Source organism: Rhinolophus sinicus, linkage group LG13 (assembly GCF_036562045.2).
Source record: "Rhinolophus sinicus isolate RSC01 linkage group LG13, ASM3656204v1, whole genome shotgun sequence".
NCBI classification, from domain to species: Eukaryota; Metazoa; Chordata; class Mammalia; order Chiroptera; family Rhinolophidae; genus Rhinolophus; species Rhinolophus sinicus.
Window position 1 is genome coordinate 29,941,755 of NC_133762.1, and position 16,646 is coordinate 29,958,400.

The window sequence follows — 16,646 nt, forward strand, 5'->3', positions numbered from 1 at the left end:
ACTCTGTCATGGCTTCACCTGTGGGCAGACAAGTGCCAGGTAGGTACACACGTGTGTGACAAAGAAAGATCCTAGTGAGACATACGGCCACACCGAGACCCTGTGGCAGGAACTAGTGAACAGCTGTGGGGAAGGTAAAAGGGAAGCATAGGTGTTAAACGAGCCAGTGTTGGATAAACGTGCAATCAAAGCAACCCAGAGCCACGCCGAGGCTGAGCCCCTGGGCAGCTTCTCACCTGGCCTTCCGCAGGGTGCACACTCTGGTGGCCGTCCTTGTCCTCGAGCTCCAGCAGCAAGTACACGGGGGGCTTGCAGTCTTTGGACTCGTTCAGGAAGCCTCCCGTGTCCACCTTCCTTTTGATGGTGGAGTTCCAGTGATTCTTCACAGCATTGTCCGTCCTGCAAGGGCACACGGGGACCTTTGAGCCCCAGCCCTGTGGCCCGTGTGCCACTGGGCACGTCACTAACCTCCCTGAGCTGAGCTCCTACTTCTGTAAATGAAGGTGCAACCTGAGGAAGTCTAAGGTCTCTTTTAGCTCTGAGATGAAGCCGCACGTGTCTAACCCTTCACGATTTACAGAGCATTTCTGCTGAGTAACAGTACATAGTAGTACAGAAGTGCTGGCACACAGTAGGCACTTCTTTGAAGCTCCAAGCAGAGTGCTTTTCCTTTGAATTGTGAACAGAGAATAACAGCTTGACTGAGCAACTAGTCTAAGAGGAGGGTCTGTATCTTGGATCACTCCCACTGCAGGTGCTCAGGACATATGGACACCTCCCCACACACACACACATACATACACACAGCATATATCATCAGGTCAGACTTTACCTGAGACCCCATCCTCTTGCTGGACCCCTTCCCTATTCTTGTCCACTCCTCCTCTCACAGGTGAAAGCCTGTCCTTAATAAACCCCAGGAGTGGGGCCAGCCCGGTGGCTCAGGTGGTTGGAGCGCCAGGCTCCTAACACCGAGGTTGCCAGATCGATTCCCACATGGGCCAGTGAGCTGCGCCCTCTACAGCTAAGATTGTGAACAACGGCTCTCGCTGGAGCTTGGCGGCCGTGAGCTGCCAGGAGCAGCCAGTGGCCAGCGTGAGTGACCGGCAGCTAGCGTGAGTGACTGGCAGCCAGCATGAGCGCCGGCAGTCAGCGAGAGAGGCTGTGAGCTGCCTCAGCCCAGGGGAGCGCAAGGCTCATAATACCAGCATGAGCCAGGGAGCTGTGTCCTACACAACTAGACTGAGAAACAGCTTGACCCGGAGTGGGGAGGGGGGAGGAAGGGAACACACACAAAAATATATATGTAATATTGCATGTCAACTGTCACTGAAAAATACATTTAAAAATATATATATATAAAAAATAATAAACCCCAGGTGCCTTAACCTCTGGGTCTCAGGTTTTGCTTCTAAGGAAACACCTCCCAGCCCTCCGGCCCCCCATGATCAGATCTGGGGTGCTCCAAGCTTTAATGCACCTCATCCTTTTACTCACATATATTTATGAAGCTCCCATTACGTGCCAGGCATTGCTCTAGGCACTGGGGATGCACCGGCAAGTAAGACAGGCGATTGCATGTACAGAATCTACGCTGGTCGGGGAAGCGGGCATTGTGTCTAATTACAACTGGGATACAAGCTGCTCAGAAGACAGCAGGGGCACTGTGACAAGGTCACTGGGGACCGACTACAGTCTGGAAGGACAGAGAAAGCTTCTCTGAGGAAATGACACCCCCATGGAGAACTGAAAGATGAGAACACGTTGGCTACACAATGGGCGCGAGGCAGAGGGCATTCTGGACTGACAGAGGTATACAGACGCGTTCTCAAAGAGTTCGGAGTCTGAGGGCCCGAGTGGAAGGACAGGCGAGCAAGGATGGACTGGATCAAGGCAGTGCTGGTGGCCTGAGCTGGGCCATCAGGCCACATGGGTAAGGAGGCTGGGTCCTCAACCGAAGTGCTAGGAGAATCGCCAAATGCACACCACGCTTGAGTTTGAGTTTTGAACATAGACCATGCCAGACATCAGGGGAAAGACACCATCCGGCATTCTAGCTCCTCTCCCTCCCAGAATCACACTGCTGTGATTAAAAATAAAACAAAATAAAGCAAAAATGCACCAGGACAAAGAGGACAGGGAGGAGGACAGCAGCAAATAAGATTTTTTCTAAGTTTCCAGAAGATGGAGAACAGTTAGGGGAGAAATGAGCCCCTTAGGAGAGTGAGAGTTGACCCGGAGGAAGATTCTGGCAAGAATGGAGCCAAGTCTCCCCATTGCTCCCTGTAGAACCCCAGGAGGCTCAGGGCTGGGAAGGACAAGGCCCAGTGAGCAGCAGCTGAAAACAGAGCAGGGGTTCAGCTGTCCAGCTCCTGCCCCTGACCTCACAAGCAGGAGGGAGGTTTCTTCTCTAGGAAGAAAGGACCAGGTGACCATGCCATAGTAGAGGGCAGGATGGGCCACACACAGAGCTGAGGCAGGGACCCAATGACAATCTGACACGGACCGGGAGGTCCCCAGGCCCCTTTCCCTCCCACCAGGCCCAGGCAAGAGTCTGAAGGACTCACGCAGCTCTGGGAAAAGGGAACAACTCCAGAGAACGCTGACTTGGAATGTGCACCCACGAGGCTCTCGCCGCCTGGGAACCTCACCCTGCCTGTGCCCGTCCCCAAGCTCCCAGGAGGACTCGGCTCACCTCCCCGGCAGCATCTTGGCGATCTCGGCCCAGCGGTTGCCCAGCACCTTGTGGGCCTCACAGATGATGCGATCCTCCTCCTCGGTCCAGCAGGACTTCTTCACCTCGGGATTGAGGTGGTTGTGCCAGCGCTCGCGGCACTGCTTCCCCAGCCGGCCCTTCAGGTGCTTGGCAATCAGCGTCCACTGCTTCGTGCCGTACTTCTTAACCAGCTCGATGACCTTGGAGATGAGCCTCTGTGAAGCCAGCGGACCTGGCCCTGCCTCAGCCCCCCCATAGCACCTTCTCTGCACCTGAGCCTCACGGCTGCCCTGAAAGGTACGACTAACTGACCAGCAGATGACACACACGACCTTCAGCTTGACCCCTGCTGACAAACCCAAGGGCAGCCCCGAAGCCCCTTGATTCGCTAGGTGGGTGAAGGCCTACTGTGTACAAGGCACTGTCCCAGTAGTTACCTTCTCGTCTTCTTCTTTGGTCCACGGCCCCTTGACGAGATCTGGATTCAAGACCCTCAGCCACCGATACTGGCATTGCTGGTCAGTGCGGTTCTAGAAGGACAGGAATGTGTGAGAACGAGGAAGGCAGCCTGGCATCCTGATTGACGGCTGGGCTCAGGGAACTGCGGCCTGGGGTTTTGTCTTGTTCCTGCACCCACCACACACTTCACGCCCACATGCCAGAACATGTGTGTTTCTCTTTGCTACAAAAGGGCATGGATGGAACTGGGCAAACTCAGAACCCTGTGGGAAAACACCTCCCCCACGCTAACACACAGGGGCTGCCACTGTGAGCCTTTAAACTCCTGTAAAAAGCCTGTGGCGTATGTCAGGGACATTTGCTTGCTTCTGGGAGAGTGTTATTTCCCTGAAGGTTTCAGCTCACGTGGAAGAGGCAAATGAGGAATAGGGAAAAGGGGTGTTGATCCCTGAGCTCCCTGAGTGACACAAGAAATAAGCCAGACAGCAGCTTCTGCCACACAGCACCCCCAACCAGACATCTGCAGTCCTGGGACTGGGGTATCTAAGGGACACCTGTACCACCAGGAGACTCTAAATGCTGGATGTGGTGGCAGCTGCTAGCTCTGCGGGGGTGTCGCTGTGAAACCTGCTGGAAGTATCGTTTCCCCTCAGTTTCAGTCTCACGGTTAAGAAACTGAGCACCAATTTGCTCCTGACTTGCAGGAAGAAATGCAAATATGCTACTGATCACATGTCGCCAGCGTCAGAGTCTAAAGGCTGCTGAGGCTGCTGTGTGGAGGTGCTTTCGTCTGGGGGCCTCAGTGGGCCTTGAATTCCAGTTTGGGAAGAGAGGGCCTGGGAAGGGGCTTCCTTTTCTCCTTGGCAGCAAGTCTGTCCCAGGCACATTGGCTGGTCACCCAGGACCCTGTCCCTGGGGGAGGGGGCTTCACTCACAGGGAAGTGGCTGGCCAGAAATTTCCAGTCTTGCTGTCCGAACTGCCTCACCAGGGTCCTCAGCTGCTCATCCTGACAATGCCAGAAAGACAGAGGGCTCAGTCCACACGGGTGCAGACAGCAGCTGTTGGTGACAGAGCCCTCTCCAGAAGGAACAGCCTCATTCATCCATTCAGCCATGACTTGAGTACCTACTAAGCACCAGGCACTACAGACGGAGCAAGAGAGCAGCTCAACCTCCTGGGACTTACAGCCCAGCAGGAGGCAGATGCTAATCAAAGGCTTCCACAGATAAAAAGTAAAGCTATGACACTGGGAGCATAGAGGGGTATGTGGGGACCGCCTATCCAGGGAGAAAAAGGGATAGGCCCAAAGGACGTCTAGTGTAACTGCAATACAGGAAGCAAGGGAGAGGGATGCAAGATGATTCTGGAAGGGATGGCAGGGGCCAGGCCACACACAGGATTGACTCGGGCCTGTGCATCATGCAAAGCCACTAAGGCACCTGAGCACTGGGTGGTCACGGTCCAGTGTGCTTGTTGTGAAGTTCACTTTGGCAGCTGCAGGAAACAGGGCCGTAAGAGGGCAGGATGGATGAAAGGCCATCACAGGCACCCAGGCTTGAAATGACAGTGACACAGTACCACAGATGGGGAGCAATGAAGGACAGTCAGAAGGCAAACCAGTATCTATTAAAATAGTCTCCTGGAAATGAACTACTGATTCACGCAACACAGAATCTCAGTATCATGATGTCGAGTGAAACAGGCCCGAGATAAAAGAGTGCGCTCTGTATGACTCCACACAGGTGAAATCCTAGGGAGTGTGAAATAAAAACCATAGGGACAAAAAGGTAGTCAGTGGTTGTCTGAAGTCAGGGGTGGAAGGAGGGAGGAATGGACAGTAAAGGGAGCCAAGGAATGTTTGGTGGTGATGGCAACGTTCTCTAATGTGATGGTGCTGGTAGGTCCACGGTAATACATCTGCAGAAACTCAGCCATTGCACTGTCACTGGTTATAGTTGATTGAACATAAAGTATTCCTCAATCAAATTGATTTTTAAACACACACACACACACACACACAAGATGTGCTGTATCTATACAATGGTTATTGTATCATTCAGCCTTAAAACAGAAGGAAGTTCTGACACATGCTACAATATGAATGAACCTTGAAGACATTATGCCAAGCGAAATAAACCATTGATAAAAGGTAAGTACTAGCTGATTCTGTTCATATAGAGTAGCTAAAGTAGTCAAAATCAGAGAAACAGAAAGTAGGAAGGTGGTTATCAAGGGCTGGAGGTGGGGAGACGAGGAATTAGTGCTTAATGGGTATAAGATTCAATTTCGCAAGATGAAACAGTTCTAAAGATCTGTTGCACACTGGGAATACACTTAACACTGCTAAGCCATATACTTAAAAATGGTTACAATTGTAAATTTAATGTGTTTCTTCTCTCTCTCTCCTGGACAGAAAAAAAAAGGCCACCACAGAAATCCAGGCTCTCAGTGGCAGCTTGGCCACAGTCCAGCACCAGCTGGGCAAAGTCCCCATAAATTCTGTAGCTGAGCCACCCACACCCACCCGACCTGCCCGACACCCTGCCCTCCTCTGCTACCCAGCATGGCCAGGCCCACCCCTGCCTTCGTCCTCCCACGTTTCTCACATCCATCTCCAGCACCACCCTCCTCCCTGACAACTGGCCATTTCTCGTCTCGTCTCCAACTCCTCCCGAACCCCATAGGTCTCCACCACCTGTTAACCCCACCATTCACTGCCCTCGTCTCTCCACAGCCGTCTCTTCTTGCCTGCTTCCCCACTCCCTCAGCACTGGTCCCTCGGCCCCAGGCTACCCCCAAATCTCTTATCTACCCTACACACAGCAGGTTAGCTCCCCTGAAGCCTGGCTATGCCCACGTCACTCCCCTGCTTTAAAAATCTTCAATAGCTCCGCCCCGCCAGCTGAACAATCCTACACTTCTGAGTTTGGCATTTAAGGCCCTCCAAGATTTTGGCCCCAAGTGATAGTTTGTCCCTGTCAACCACTCTTCCCCTTTAAGGACCCTTCGCTCCAGCCAACCTGGGGCTCCTCTACTGGCTTTTCTTCACCAACAACCCATTTCCTATTCTGACTTGCCCACCGTTTTGCACACTTCCCTGACTGCTGGATTTCCAAATCCTTATCCATGAAACTTCCCCTCATATCTTCAAACAGTAACCTCTCCTCCTAAAGGTATTTCAACAATTACCGGTGCCTCCTCTGTGCTAGGAGCCTTAGTGCAAGCTGTGAAGATACCGTGGTGAGCACACAGGGACAAAGATCCAGCCCACACTCTGTGGATGACCACAGCACACCCACGGGCCTGTGTGTGGTCTTATCGCTCCGTCCCAGGCAGAGAGCTGCTCTGGGGACGGGACCCCGTCTTGTTTGTTCTTGTAAGCCCGCAAGAGCTGAATGTAGTCCCCAGTCCACAGTGAGATGAACAGAAAAGGCTGGCTTAGCACTCCTCTGCAGAAACATCTTTTATGATTTAAGAGGGGTTTACAACTCCTCCAGTAAGGGGGAAAAAAAAAAAAAAACAGACCTAAAACTAAACACATCCAGGAAAACGAGGTAGAATAAAAAGATAAGGCCAGTAGGAGTCTAAGACGGTACAACCAATTTAGAAAAAGGTCTGGCCGTTTCTATAAAACTAAACATACACCTATCCCATGACTATACGTAAATATCCTCTCCAGAGAAATGAAAGCATAATCCTCAAAAAGACTTATGCAAGTGTCCTCACAGCAATTCTATCCACAATAGCCAAAACATGCAAACAGCCCAACTGTCCATCAACCAGTGAAACACACTGTGGTACATGCATAGAATGGGATAATATTCAGCAATATAAAGGAACAAATTAGTGACTTACACAACATTTTGCTGAGCAAAAGGAGCCAGATAGAAGAGTAAAGCTCTAAGATTTCACTGACAGGACATTCAAGAACAGGCAAAACGAATCAAGCCAAGAGACATTAGATTAGCGATTGCCTAGAGATGGGGAAGATGGACCACGAAGGAAATATTTGGGGGTAATGAGAGTGGTGCGTACGTGAGTGCACACATTTGTCGTAACTGTTGGAACCATTCATTTTTAAAAGGTGCATTTGATTGCATATAAATTATACTTCCATAAAGTTAATTAAAAAACAAAGTCATTTCAGAGCTTGATGTCATAAGATACAACACAATAACAAAGAGGAGGGTTGCAGATTTGGCTAAACCTTCTAGCGGTCAAAGCAGTTAATGTCCATGATACAAAACACACTAGCTTCTAAGAGACACAACAGCAATTGCTGGCCCTGAGCTCTGAGAGACACATCTTCGCCAAGAGTCAATGGAGTCCATGCTCTGAGAAGAGGCCCTGGGGAGAACCAGAGGACCACTCCCCACAGGGAGTTGGGAGCTCACTAACCTTCTGGGAGCACCTGACATCCCTGGAGGTGGAAAATCGTTAAACCAGAGGACCATCCACTTCTTTCATCAGATGCCCCTTTTCATTGCACCCATTGGGGCCTCAGGCGCACACACACCCCAGCTGGAATGGCCCCTCCGGGTCACTCACCTCCTCGTGGGTCCATTTGACCTTGCACTTGCTGTCCCGCTGCTCCGGCACATCTGAGTCTGTCTCCTGGTAGTGCAGCTCCTCCAGCTCCTCACTGCAGGGAGAGCAAGCTCAAGGTCAAGAACATGTGTCTCCAAGTGACGGATGGACAGTGTGTGGGCAGGGGCCAGTGACCGCTAGGGAAAGGTTTTGGGGGGAGGCAGAATTCTACTTTCTGCTTTCAAAAATGTAGTTACTTCCTCCCTCATCTTTTTCAAGTTTTTTAATGAAATGGGGTAATGGGCTCTTTTATTGTCTTCTTTCTTCTTTATTTTCAAGAACAGGATGTCAAAAGCTACAAGAAAAAAAGCAGTGGAGATTTCACCAAGAATATTGTGATATTCAAAACCCGACACCCATTTAACATTTTCTTTTCAATAACAAAACTTCGTAAACTTGCATGGATAGTCTAAGGATTAAAGCTGATGACATATGCAATAATCAAGTGCCAGAATTTTAAGAAATATTAGTTATTTGGGAAAAACATTTTAAAATACATTATCTTAGTAACTATGTCCATTTTTGCATATCCCCTCTCAATCCTTGGGAACACACAGGCATAATTTATGGAGAGAAAAATCAACTGTTTGAATTCCTGATGTTTTTATTTTCCAGCAGGCAATTTTCCAAGTTGCTCTAAAATCTTCATCAGGTTTAATGATTCTTCACCTCCAGGGACGTCAGGTGAGCCCACGTTAGTGAGCTCCCAACTCCCTGTGGTGAGTGGGAACTGTGTCAGGTCACCAGTCAGGTACATTCCTAAGTCAGCCATTTGGAAGTGAGAAAAGCCTACACTTCTCCAAACAAGCAAGGAAAGTACAGGCCCAGTGTGAAAAGAAGGAAGAGGGCTTCCTTCCGTGTTCAACTTCCTTTCCCCTTCTCCAGAAGTCAGTATCTCCCTGTGCTCCCAGGGCACCTTGGCCATCATCCTATCTCAGAATGTAGGCCCTTAGGCTACCTGTCTCCTTGACATCTCCACAGAGGTCAGCTCCACCTCCACAGCTGCAGAGCCTTAGGGGATTGGTATCAAAAGATCTTAAATGTTTGCTCAGGGAATGCCCGGTACCGGGATGAATGAATAAACACACAAAGCTGCTGCCTATTAGTAGATAAGAAATAGCAATTAAAATAAATTTTTTAGAAGTAGGAAAGGAAGGGTCTAAGGGTGTCTAATCCCAGCAATACATTAGTCACAGGAGCTGGAATTCCTGACCCAATTCATGGGGTCCTCCACCACCGCAAAGCAGGAGACAAAAATTCTACAAGACACTTGTAATAGAATGAAGCTGGCTTTAAAATCAACTACCCCCAGACTCAGCTGGGCGAATTCTGAGATAAACTTCTATCACCAATATAGTGCTAACCATCCACTTCACAGGCATTCTCTTTATCCCCACTCAATAGATGTGGAAATTGAGGCTCCCTGGGGTTATGCCACTTGCCAAGTCCACTGAGCGAGGCTCCAAACCCACACTTTCACGTCCTGCCCTCATAATCCCAGCTGAAAAGGCAGAGGCCAAGTCAGTGGTGGCAACCACATGGAGGTCCAACACACCCTTTCTACACCCTTGGATGTGCTGGGCTCTGCTCCAGGTGGGGTGAGTCAGAAGCTGAGCGGGAAGTGGGGCACCAGTGCAGAGAACTTACAGCAAGTGGCCAAGAATAAAGTGGAGGGCTGTGGGGTGACAGAGTGCAGGATGGGGTTCCTACACTGAGCCCCAGGGGAGAAGTGGCAGAAGGCCTGGGGGTTGTCTGGGGCTTTTATGGCTCCCTGGAGTAACATTCCCTGAACCAAAAATCAGGAAAGGGTCTGATAAGTGCCTGACCAGAAAACTCCTGAGAAGTGGAGCTGACCTAGGAAATTGTGGCCTGAGGAAGAGGCGCCCTGACCACTGCCCAGGGATCAGATGCTTCTGTGCTGAAAAGAACTCTGGGGAAAGCCTGCAAAGAGTGCTTTTCAAGTCCATATCCTCAGCCTGAGAAGGCAAACACCATCCAGAGAGGGTTTTAAGGTTATCTGGGCTGCATGAATCCAGGGAGGGCACAGGGCAGGAGCTCATTGTCCTCCGACTCCCAGGCTGGCTGAAAAGCCCAGAGCTCACGCCCCAGGCACACAGGTGTAAGAAGGGCACCTGGAGCCCACAGACCAGGTCTCAGGCTCAACCCTACCACTTATTCTCCAGGGGAATAAGTAAAATGGAGCCGGCAGTTCCTGCCTGGGCCCCAGGGGCTGCTGGCACAGAGAGATCTTGATACACATCAGTCTCTCTTCCCCTCACCTTTAACCCCAGCTGCGCAAAACTCCTCATGTGGAGCAGTTAAGTCTCGAAACTCAACCCAGCTGGGGCCGCGAACCCAGGTGGTGGGGGACAAAAGAGGCCCTCCTCACCCCCTGGCACTCTTCTTAGGCCGGGGAGAGGACTTCGGGTGCTCTGTAGTTTCCCGAATGCTGAGAAAAACCGCCCACCAGCAAATCTGAACCCAAAGAGGCTTGAACGACAAGTGTCTTCCAGGTTTGGCCTCTCGCGCGCTGTGACTTAGAGAATCCCTTTCCCTCTCCAGGGGTCGCCTGCCTCCCCGGTAATGGCTCTTCCAGCGGACACCGCCGTCCTACCCCCAACCCGAAATTAGGCGGGAGGCAAAATGACATCATGCAGGGATTGGCCCAGGGCCCAAGAGACCCGCCCGCCCCGGCTCCGAGGCCCAGCAGGCTCGGGAAACTGAACGATGGGCCCAAAGAGACCCCCCGGCTTCGCGCGCCCCCTGCCTCGGGCGGCCCAGGACTCAGCATTCCCGCGGGAAACCCCCACACCCGCCCGCTCGGAGGGACTATGATGAGGATGGGGGTAGGGCAGGGGTCGGGATGGAGAAGGATGGGACCGGGGGAGCGGGTAGGGGCCCTAAGCCTCCTGGCTCTGCTCACCCGCGCGTTCGCCGAGACATCCCCCCGGCCCGGGCCGCGCCGCGCTCGCCTGCCCGCCGGCTGAGCCCGGAGCGGGAGCCGGGCCGGGGTCAGAGCGCGGGCTGCTTTGGCCGCTCCGAGCCCCGGGGCCGCGCTGGAAGGCTTCAGCGTGTCCGCAGGTCCCACCGCGGCTCGCAGGAACTGCAGCTGCCGCCGGCGCGCGCAGAAGCACTTTCCTATCTCCCGCCAAGCGCGTCGGCACCGCCCGGGCCTGGCGCGCTGGCGAGCGGGCGGCCTTGGGGGCGGGGCCTGATGGAGGCGGGGCTGATCCCCGGCCGGGTAGGCGGGCGGGCGGCGCACAGCCCTAGAGCCCTGAAGCTCCAGGGCAGGTAGGGCAAGGCCTGTGGCACCTTGGGAGACAGGGCTCTGAACCCGCTGCCAAGTGACAGGCTCACGCCAAGTGTGGATCGGAGCCGCCCAGGAGTAGCCCACACAGCAAAGATTAAGGCTAGGGAGTGAGCCGCAAGGATGGGAAAATCAGGCTGGGACACCACCCGTGCAATGACCCCAGGACTACTCCAAGCTGCTCCTACGGTCTATAGCGCCCCCACCCCCACCCACAAGGCGGCCAACTCACCTAGACCAGGGCTGTGCCTTAGAACCGTCTCCCTGCTTGTCTCCAGCCTCGAATTCAGGGGCTCTGGCTCCTCGGCTGGGCTCCTGGCAGCTCGAGAGAACCTCCTAAAATGCAAAACTGATCTAGCCTCTCCAGAACTTAAAACCTCTGCCCTCACTCTCTGAGTAAAATGCACCTTAATCAGGTTTATAGGATTCTGCCAGACCACCACCTCACCCCTTAGCCATAGGAAACTCACTGGGCTCCTTGCCTTTGCTTGGGCCATTACCTGGGCCAGGAACACTTCCTGCCCCTCCCACCTGACTATTTCCTATTTATCCTTGGGGTCCACTGCCCACAATCTGTTTATAAACTTGTGCGCCTCCCCTTTGAACTGTAGGCATACTGATGTCCAAGTGGCCCCTGCGTTCACCACCGGATCCCCAAGACCCAGAATTCAACTGTGGAGTTGAATTGTTTCCCACGCACGTGATTAAACTCCTAGAGGCTTAGCAAGGATTTGCTATTTTAAGTTGCCATTTACCAAGTACCTTCCACACCCTGCCCCCTGGGAGGAGTGCTGAAAGCAAGCAAAATGAACTATGAGACAGGAGCCTGGGGAGACCTGGCTGAACCCCACCCTCTTAGCCCCTGCGTATGCCTCAGACCCCTCTTCCAGAAACTGCTGGACTCCTGGGGACAGTCCTGCCAGCTGGTGCAAACCTCATTTACCGCAAAAGGAACACTGACATCTTAAGTGTTAGACGTTTCCACAACAATTAATTCAGGGCTTATCTCACCCACCTCCCTCTTAAAGTAATTCATATAGACATCACATCGTCATTGCTAGGCCATAGTATTTAAGAGTGCAGGCTCTGACGCCAAACTTCCTAAAGTTTGATTCCCGGCTCCATCATTTAGTACCGTGTTTCCCCGAAAATAAGACCGGGTCTTATATTAATTTTTGCTCCAAAAGACGCATTAGGGCTTATGTTCAGGGGATGTCACCCTGAAAAATCATGCTGGGGCTTATTTTCCAGTTAGGTCTTATTTTCAGGGAAACACGGGAGTTGTGTGGTCTTAGGCAAATTACTTAACTCCTCTGTGCATCAGTGTTCTCACCTGTAAAAATAAGATTTTTCAAAAACTTAGATAGCTTTTCCTTATGTGCCAGCCACTGTTCTGTATGCTTTCCAAATTTTAATTCATTTAATCCTCATAACAACTCTATTAGGTAGTATTAATATTATCTTCTTTTGGTAGATGGGGAAACTGAGACACAGTATCCACAGTCCCCTGCCCCCCATGTCACACTGCTAGTAAAGGGCAAAGCAGGGATTCAAAGCTAGGCTGTCTAGTTCTAGTCTATGCTCTTAACCACTACACTGGTACCTACTTTGTAGGGTGGTTGTAGGATTAAACAAATTAATGTATAAACCACTGAAAACAATCCCTGGTACATAATAAGTACTGTATTACTTTTAGTTGTTATTATTTTTATTATTACTCTTCAGCTGCCCTCATGCTTGTCCTTTGAGGTTCAGGAAGTTGCTTTGCACACTGTACACACTCTCACAAGCATTATCAGTCTCTCGCCGCCCGCGACGACCCGGGGCAGTGACCTGACCCGTTCTAAGCGCCCGGAAGGAAACGGAGGCCTAAGACCCGGTGCTGTCTGACTGCGGGTCCCACGCCTCCGACCACAAAGCACCCACTTAAGGCGCGCGCGCTCCGACTCAGGCACCGCGCGGGGCATCGCGGGAGTCTCCTCGCTACCTGACGTCACCAGGGGGCGCCTGCGCTCGGGGTCCGCTTGGAGCCCCTGGGGTTTCGGCAGCTTGGCCCCCCGCAACTGTCTCGCCTTCGATCCCGCCAGCCCCGCGCCCCCCGAGCCACCATCGCCGGGAGACCTCCCTTGACGCCTGCCTTTTGGGGTCGTGCGGAGGAAGAAAAGCTCAGCGGATGAGAGGGAGCAAGGAGGGTACATCGCCGGCCTCTGACATTTTGGTGGTCACAGGAGTTCGCGGTTAGTAATCGCCCCGGCCCAGAGCCCTGTGGACCCCATTCTGCCTCTAGCCTCCCCTGATGACTCCCCGTGTGAGTCAGCAGCTCTGGACAAGCCCCTAACACTGCAAATTTCCTTTATGCTGTTTGTCACCGTTTTCTACTCTTAGGAGGTTACTTTCTCTCCCGGATTAGATTATGGGCTGCATGCAGGAGCGCAGCCCTGGGGTGGAACAGTAGGCTTCAGGTTAAAATTTGGCATAAGCAAGATTTTTATTTTTAAAGTGTGTATTTCTTCCTGTCTCTTAAAGGCGGGGGGGGGGGGGGGGAGTTGATAATACTGGTTGCACAAAGGGGAACTGAATGCCTGAAAAGGGTGAAATTCTTTCTCTTCATCCTTCAGTTCCGTTTTCAGTTATTACCTAAATTTTTTTAAAGAAATTTTTAAATTTTGTTAAGGCATACGTAGTGCCCTGTGACCTTTTAGGGAACAGTAACTTAACGAAAGCCAAATAGATCTATGAATCATAAGATACCACAAAATTTCCTCCTTGCTCTTAGGGAGAGAAAAAGATGTTTTGTCACCTACGCACATCTCCCCTTTCTCATTGTTATCTCCTCTTCTTTTTGACACTAATGCTTCTCCAGTCAGAGGTGTATTTTACTCCAACAAATAAAATCTCCAATAATAAAATTATGCCATTACCTGCTAGGACTAGTACTGTAACTTTTTTTTTTTTTTTTTTAAGAATGAAGTTGAACCACTTGTTCAAGTCAGTTAACTTTTTTATCTCAAGAGGCTGGAAAAAGTTTGTGCCACAAAAAGTTCGTGCACATAGGTGAACAGCAACTGGGGTTAAAAGGCCTTCTTATATTAATAGTTCATGTTTGAATTTAAAGCACCCCTGCTCACTACCTTAACCAAGTGATTCAACTTCATTTCACTAATAGAGGTCCAATCTGACCTTATACACAGCATCACCTACGAAATAGTCTTGCCAAAAATGTTTACTTGAAAGCTGGTCAAGCCTTTAAACCTAACCTCCAGTTTGCAGGAAATAAAGGAGATAAAGGGAGAAGTTAGTAGACACCATGATGAAACTGTCAGATAAACCCAGAATGAGGGACACCTAATTTAATCTCATCAAAAAGTCAATGCCATTAAAAAAATAAACAAAAGAGGTAGGCAGACTAGAGACAAATCGAATGTGTGAACCATGACTGGATCCTGGCTTGAAAAAAACATCTATAAAACATACTTTGGGGACAATTTGGAGGCATTTGAATAAGCATTAAATAGTACATGTAATAATGGTATATTGTAGTTATAGGGGTAAAGTGTTATATCTGATTTAATTTCAAGTGTTCAGTAAGAAACATTAACATAAAGCATATATGGCAGTATGTTAATTTTTGAAAATAAATGGTGGGTACTGGTGTTTATTGTATTAGTCTTTCCACTTTTCTGTTTCAATTTTTCATCAGAAGCTGGGGAAAATACATCCTTGCCAGAAGGCATCCATAGATGAAGGGGAAAAGCCAGCTGACCCATGGCTATCCAGGCCTTGCCCCTCCAGGCACCTTCTCCAGTTAGGAGTGGTGGGAGAAGCCCCAGGTTAGTCGGAGGCCTGTCACTGCTCCTCTGTCCCTAGGGCTCCCTACGCCTCTGTGTCCCCTTTGGAAAGTGAAACTTTGTATTCGATTCAGATCCAAAAAGTTCCTCCTAAAATTGTAGGTATCTAGTTATCTATTGCTGCATAACCAATTGCTCCAAATTAATGGCTTAAAACTGCTATTATGTCTGAGGAGTCTGTGGGTCAGGAATTCAGAAAGGCCACAGCAGGGACAGCTTGTCTGCTCCATGATTCTGGGGCCTCAGGCCAACTCAAAGGCTGGTGGGGGGGGGGGGGGGCTTGATGCTGGGGAAAGAATCATTGGGAGGCATCTTTACTCACGTGTTTAGAAGTGATGCTGGTATACAGGTTGGGACCTCTGGCTGGTGGCCAGGACACCTGAACTTGGCCTATCCATGTAGTCTATCCAAGTGGCCGCAGACTTCTTGCATGGAGGTTTGTGGCTCTAAAGGTGAGTGTCCCAAGAGAACCAGGCAGAAGCTGTGTATCTCAGAAGTCACACAGTGTGTGTCACTGTCACCATAGTACCAGATTAAGAGAGGGAACATAAGACCTCACCTCTCGATGGCAGGAACATCAAACCCACAGTGTAAGAGAAGAGCATATGGGTTGGGAGATAATTGTTGAGTACATTTTTGGAATGCATTGTAAATACTACATTGCTACAACATTCCCTTGTTGTTCTATATCTGCTTGTCTCTTGACTGATCCCCAAATTGTGCCTTTGGAGCAAAGGGGCCTCCCCCTCCCCCAATACTCTGCTCTGGCTTGACTGCTCTGAATAAACCCTGCACTAGGGCTGCAGTAGGTAAGAGAATGGGAGCCCATGAACAGAGCTCTAACATGAATAAATTATCTGAAATTCAGGATGTGACTTAAGCCTTTCTTCCAGACTAGACATCTTTTCTAAGCCCCACTTAGGGATTTCTACTTGCATGAACTGCCATTTTCTCAGCTGGATTCTTATGCTCCAAAACAGCTCACCCTTCAGAATCCCCATCTCCCCAAAGCCCCAGCACCAAGCAGTCAGGATCAAAATCCTGCCAACCTGACCTTCAACCCCCAGACCAAATCTATTTCAAAATACCACCTTTCCTATAACAGCACATTAGTCCACAGCCTCATAACTTTCCCTTGGGGTTAGCGCACACTCTCCCTCTAAATTGGCTTCCTTCCACAGTTTTGCTCTTTGTAAGACAAGAGCCCACCTGCTAAGCTAGTCCCATTGCACGACATCCCTTACACTCTGGCAGTGGCTCTGCAATATTCTGTCTGGTTTCAGGGTTCCCCGAAGCTGGTTCCCAGCACATCATACACAGCCATGAATTTCCACATCCGCTGCTCCATTCAAGCAGGTATAGTCTCTCCCATTGTCCTTGGGACAGACGATCACATTTTGCCTTGCACTGTACCCCAAAATGATAGAATGGAATGCTTCAGGAGCTCAGAGGACCTAGTGTGGGTGGAGATAACAGGCTCCAAATGGTTGTGTCCTGTGGACAGCTGGGAGATGAAGGGGTAAGTGACCTCTGTAAGGAAGATACCTACCTACTGTTTTATTTTTTTCATTAGGTGCAGTGGGGCAAACAGACTGGGGGGTAAGTTTGTTCTGCATTCTTTTGAACTCCAAAAACTATATCGTATTCACAAGCCTGAGAGTTATTTATGCCTTTGATAAAAGCAACTCAAATCCAGAACTGGAGTTGAAAGAAAACACTTCAATGAGA

General features: G+C 50.4%; 1 protein-coding gene and 1 long non-coding RNA gene across 2 annotated transcripts in view; one reads left to right on the forward strand and one right to left on the reverse strand.

The window, feature by feature from the left end:
- MYBL2 (MYB proto-oncogene like 2) overlaps positions 1-10,932 on the reverse strand; it is a 31,692-nt gene extending 20,760 nt beyond the window's left edge. The window contains exons 1-6 of the mRNA XM_074317918.1: positions 10,687-10,932; positions 7,725-7,818; positions 4,111-4,182; positions 3,154-3,246; positions 2,696-2,916; positions 237-399 (exon numbers count right to left, since the gene is read on the reverse strand). Coding sequence (XP_074174019.1) covers positions 237-399; positions 2,696-2,916; positions 3,154-3,246; positions 4,111-4,182; positions 7,725-7,818; positions 10,687-10,706 — 663 coding nt within the window. The 5' untranslated portion in view covers positions 10,707-10,932. The remainder of the gene's footprint in view (positions 1-236; positions 400-2,695; positions 2,917-3,153; positions 3,247-4,110; positions 4,183-7,724; positions 7,819-10,686) is intronic.
- A 2,045-nt stretch (positions 10,933-12,977) lies between these two features.
- Positions 12,978-16,640, forward strand: LOC109456468 (uncharacterized). Its single transcript, XR_002138871.2, has 3 exons — positions 12,978-13,307; positions 14,771-14,900; positions 16,492-16,640. It is a non-coding gene; the product is annotated as an uncharacterized LOC109456468 (long non-coding RNA).
- Positions 16,641-16,646: the final 6 nt, after the last annotated feature.